The 3,952-nt window shown below is 55.4% G+C and overlaps 1 protein-coding gene across 1 annotated transcript in view; it reads left to right on the forward strand.

The window, feature by feature from the left end:
- ATP13A1 (ATPase type 13A1) overlaps nucleotides 1–2,352 on the forward strand; it is a gene marked incomplete at its 5' end in the record, with an annotated part of 10,053 nt that extends 7,701 nt beyond the window's left edge. Inside the window, 7 exons of the mRNA XM_009870478.1 lie at nucleotides 1–92; nucleotides 318–432; nucleotides 650–846; nucleotides 1,077–1,219; nucleotides 1,696–1,807; nucleotides 1,938–2,081; nucleotides 2,242–2,352. Of these exons, the coding sequence (XP_009868780.1) occupies nucleotides 1–92; nucleotides 318–432; nucleotides 650–846; nucleotides 1,077–1,219; nucleotides 1,696–1,807; nucleotides 1,938–2,081; nucleotides 2,242–2,352 (914 nt within the window). The remainder of the gene's footprint in view (nucleotides 93–317; nucleotides 433–649; nucleotides 847–1,076; nucleotides 1,220–1,695; nucleotides 1,808–1,937; nucleotides 2,082–2,241) is intronic.
- Nucleotides 2,353–3,952: the final 1,600 nt, after the last annotated feature.

The raw sequence follows: 3,952 nt of genomic DNA on the forward strand, positions 1-3,952 counted from the left end.
CGGGTCTGAGCAGCGGCACGGTGAAGCCCACGTCCCGCGGTGCCAAGCACAGGATCCTGTCGCAAAGAGAGGAACAGCTGGCCATCCAGAGGGTCGGTATCCAGATGTTTCGAAGCACCGTTAGCTCCTCCTTGAACTTGGTTTACTCTGGCTTACTGCTCACTGGGAAAACATCCGCTTTTTGGAATGGATTTGGTGCCGTTTTTCCGGCTGGCGCTGCGCGTGTGGAGGCTTCTCGGGTGGGAGAGGGTAGTTCGAGATCTTGCCCGCCCAGGCTGTGATGCTGAGGGGTACATCTTCCTCTTCTTCGCCCACAGGAGCGCATCAGTCAGGTCCTGAAGGATCTGGAAGAGGAGCGTGTGCCCGTTGTGAAGCTGGGCGACGCCAGCATCGCGGCCCCCTTTACCTCCAAGCTCTCTTCCATTCAGTGCAGTAAGTGCGTGGTGGGAGCCACGACGGTTGGGCTGCAGCTCCGGGTTCCCCAGGGGGATTAAATCCAGATTTTAAATGAAGCTAAGATGGAGAAATGCTCCCGAACCCGTGGCATTGCTGGCTTTTCCCTGGACGGGCCTGTGAGCAGGGGAGGGCTGCAGGCCGAAGCCCTGGAACGCGTTTCGTTCCCAAACGCTGCCTTCCTCTTGCTCCTCAGTCTGCCACGTGATCAAGCAAGGCCGCTGCACGCTCGTCACCACGCTCCAGATGTTCAAGATCCTTGCCCTGAACGCCCTGATCCTCGCTTACAGCCAGAGCGTCCTCTACTTGGAAGGGGTGAAGTTCAGCGATTTTCAGGCGACTCTGCAGGGTCTGCTGCTGGCCGGCTGCTTCCTGTTCATCTCCAGGTCGAAGGTGAGGGCAGGGAACCGCTGTGGGAGGGTGGCTGGTCCACCTCACTTGTATCTGGGCGTTACTGACACAGCACCTCTCAGAAAAACCCCAAACCCGCTTATTTCCCTAAGTGTACAGTCCCCGATGCGGGAGGGTTTGGGTTTTTGCATCCCTCTGGCTTTGCGAGGCGTAATCGGCCTCGCGACGCTTCGTTCGGCTCCATCCTCCTCGCTTTCTCTTCCTCCTCGCAGCCTCTGAAGACGCTTTCCAAGGAGCGCCCGCTGCCAAACATCTTCAACCTCTACACGGTGCTCACGGTGCTGCTGCAGTTCCTCGTGCATTTCCTCAGCCTCGTCTACCTGTACCGCGGCGCCCAGGCGCGCAGCGACGCCAAGTAAGTCTCCCGTTCCGCGAGCGCTTTATTGAGCGTTTAATGCTACATGTGCGACTCAAAAATACTGTTTTCCAGACGTCAAGGACATCAGCCGGCAGCTCGGCTTGGCAACCGTGTGATGGAACCGGCGGGAATGTGCTCTGGGATACATTGCGGGTCTGACACCTGCTGGGAGGGGAAAGGGAAACAGAAATAAGAGCAGTGAGGTGGATTAGGAGAAAGGTTACTGAGAAAAAACACGCTGAAACGCCAATTTTGGGGTTTTTTTTTTCCCCTGCTTGGTTTTTATTTTGTGAAAAAGGGCTGGGCTTGCAGCATCTGCAGCTCTGCTTTCACCCGCTGGATTGGGAACAAGGTGGTTTGGGAACAAGCTGGTTTTGCCCGACAGAAATAAAGCGGCGTACGCAAGGGAGGCTGTGCCCGCTCCCGGCGATCCTGAGGCCGGTTTCTCGACGTCCTGCTTTGCTCCCTTTCAGGCAGGAGGAGTTTGTGGATCTGTACAAGGAGTTCGAGCCCAGCCTTGTGAACAGCACCGTCTACATCATGTCCATGGCGATGCAGATGGCCACGTTCGCCATCAACTACAAGGCAAGCCACGTTTAATCCCCACTCCGGCAGCGCCGGGGAAGCTGTTTTGTAATCGAAGCCCGGTAATACCAAACAAAGCTTGTTCCCTGCTCACAAACGGCGCTCACCTCCGCTCCCCGCCGCCTTTCAGGGCCACCCCTTCATGGAGAGCCTCCAGGAGAACAAGCCTCTGCTGTGGAGCATCGTCCTGTCGGGCCTCGCCATCGTGGGCCTCCTCACGGGCTCCTCGCCGGAATTCAACGAGCAGTTTGGCTTGGTGGAAATCCCGACCGAGGTGAGCGTTGCTGCTGAATTTCGCGCAGAACTCGTGAAATCTCGAGGTTTTTCAGCAGAAGTTATCTCGACCCAAAGAGTTTTAAGCGGAAGAACGGGGGATTTTTGTTTTCACAGCTGAGGGGGAGGAGAGAGACTAACGGTCGCGTTCATTTTCCCAGTTCAAGATCATCATCACAGAGGTGTTGCTGGCTGACTTCTTCCTCGCCTTGGTAGTGGACCGAGTCCTTCAGTTCCTGCTGGGGAGCGCAAAACTCAAAGTGCCTTCCTGAAAAAGATCTCGAGCTCCTCGCCGCCGCCAAGGACAGCACCCCGGGCCGCCTCCCGCCCGCGAGAATCACCCGTAACTTCGGGGTCTCTGATGGGAACTCCCACCCTGCTCACGGGGGTGGGGGTCCTTCCGGCCAACCCCCCGCTGGGAGACGAGACGTGACTTTTTAGCGTTTCCCAAGGACGTCGCCACCAACCCGTCGTGGGAGTTTTGTACTCTGCCCCTAACGTTTAAGGAAACGTTTACAGAATTTGGTAACTAAAAACAAAACAAAACAAAACAAGGCAATCACTGCGTTTTGAAACGCGTTCGGAGCTTCCCTTTGTGGGGCTGAAAGCTTTGTGGTGGTTTTTGGGGTTTTTTTAAACAGCCCGAGTGCAGGAGTTTAAACAAGAACACAACCAAAAAAGCAACAAATTGCAGGTGAGGCCACGGGGTCGGAGTAACCGTAGCCACCCTGGCGGGAGGGAAAGCTGCCAAGGAAGGGTTGTCGTGGTGCCGAAAAGCGTAGGAGAAAACGCACCACCACGCGCTTCCCTCCGTACGTGCCCCCCTGAACCCGTGTTTGAAAGCAGCACAAAAAAATAATCTGGCAGGTGAGAAAACGCGTTTATTTTTTCTCCCTAAACAAACCCTGATTGCGGTTCTTCGGGTCCCCTGAAATTTAATCCGAGAGCGAGGAGCCGAGTCCAGCGGGATGCTGGGAGTCGCGAGGTGACCCCGGTCTAACAGACGCTGGGGGGGGGGCTGGCCGCAGGCCGCGGCCGTCCGTTCGACTATGAAAGCATAATTGTACTGAAAACAGAAAAAAAACCCAAAAAAGTGATCAGGACGAGACATTTGAGAAATTCAGAATATCCACCCCCAGAGAGGTGCGTGACCAGAGGAGCCTCGTTACCTCTTTCTCGATATCAGCAAGTGATTTAACGTTCAGGTCTGCAAGGATAGCCTAAAAAAATAATCTTGAATTAAAACTAGTTACGAGGTAGGACCACGAACAGGAGCGTAAAGGAAGACTCACGTTGCTGCCGGCACCGAGCTTGCACTCAAATTTGGGGTGCAGGGTGAAGGGCACCCCGTCCATAGCTGGAGAGAGAAGGGGGAGATGCTTTAGGAACAGGAGTGAGTTCACTCGGAAAACACGATAAATTAATCGCCGCCTTGTCAAGGGGACGCCAGAGAACCGAGCGGGACGTCAGCGCGTTTTGATTCGAGCAAGGACCCGTTTTAAGGAAGGGAGAAAGCTTTTCTCTCCAAATTCAGCTCTGTCCCAGTCCTGGAGGGGAGCACGGCTGTGCGCCGACCGAGCCTCCGCCCGTGTTTTCATTTCTAAAGTAGCTTTTCGCGACTTGTTTGGGCAGCTCGAGGAAGAAACGCGGTACCTGAGAGGCCGTAGATGTTCGTGTCATAGAGGGATTCGTGCGGAGAAGCAAAAAGCGGAGAGGCGCGTGGGACCCTCCCCCGAGCCACCGGTGACCTGTGGCAGAGCAGAAATTCATTAATTCTCCCTCGATCGTTGGTGCCCAGAGCTCCAGAGCAGGGGAAGGGAAACCATGAGGTGGAACCAGGAAGTCGCAGGGATTTATTCCCAGTGCTGGGCT

Source organism: Apaloderma vittatum, unplaced genomic scaffold (assembly GCF_000703405.1).
Source record: "Apaloderma vittatum isolate BGI_N311 unplaced genomic scaffold, ASM70340v1 scaffold19355, whole genome shotgun sequence".
NCBI classification, from domain to species: Eukaryota; Metazoa; Chordata; class Aves; order Trogoniformes; family Trogonidae; genus Apaloderma; species Apaloderma vittatum.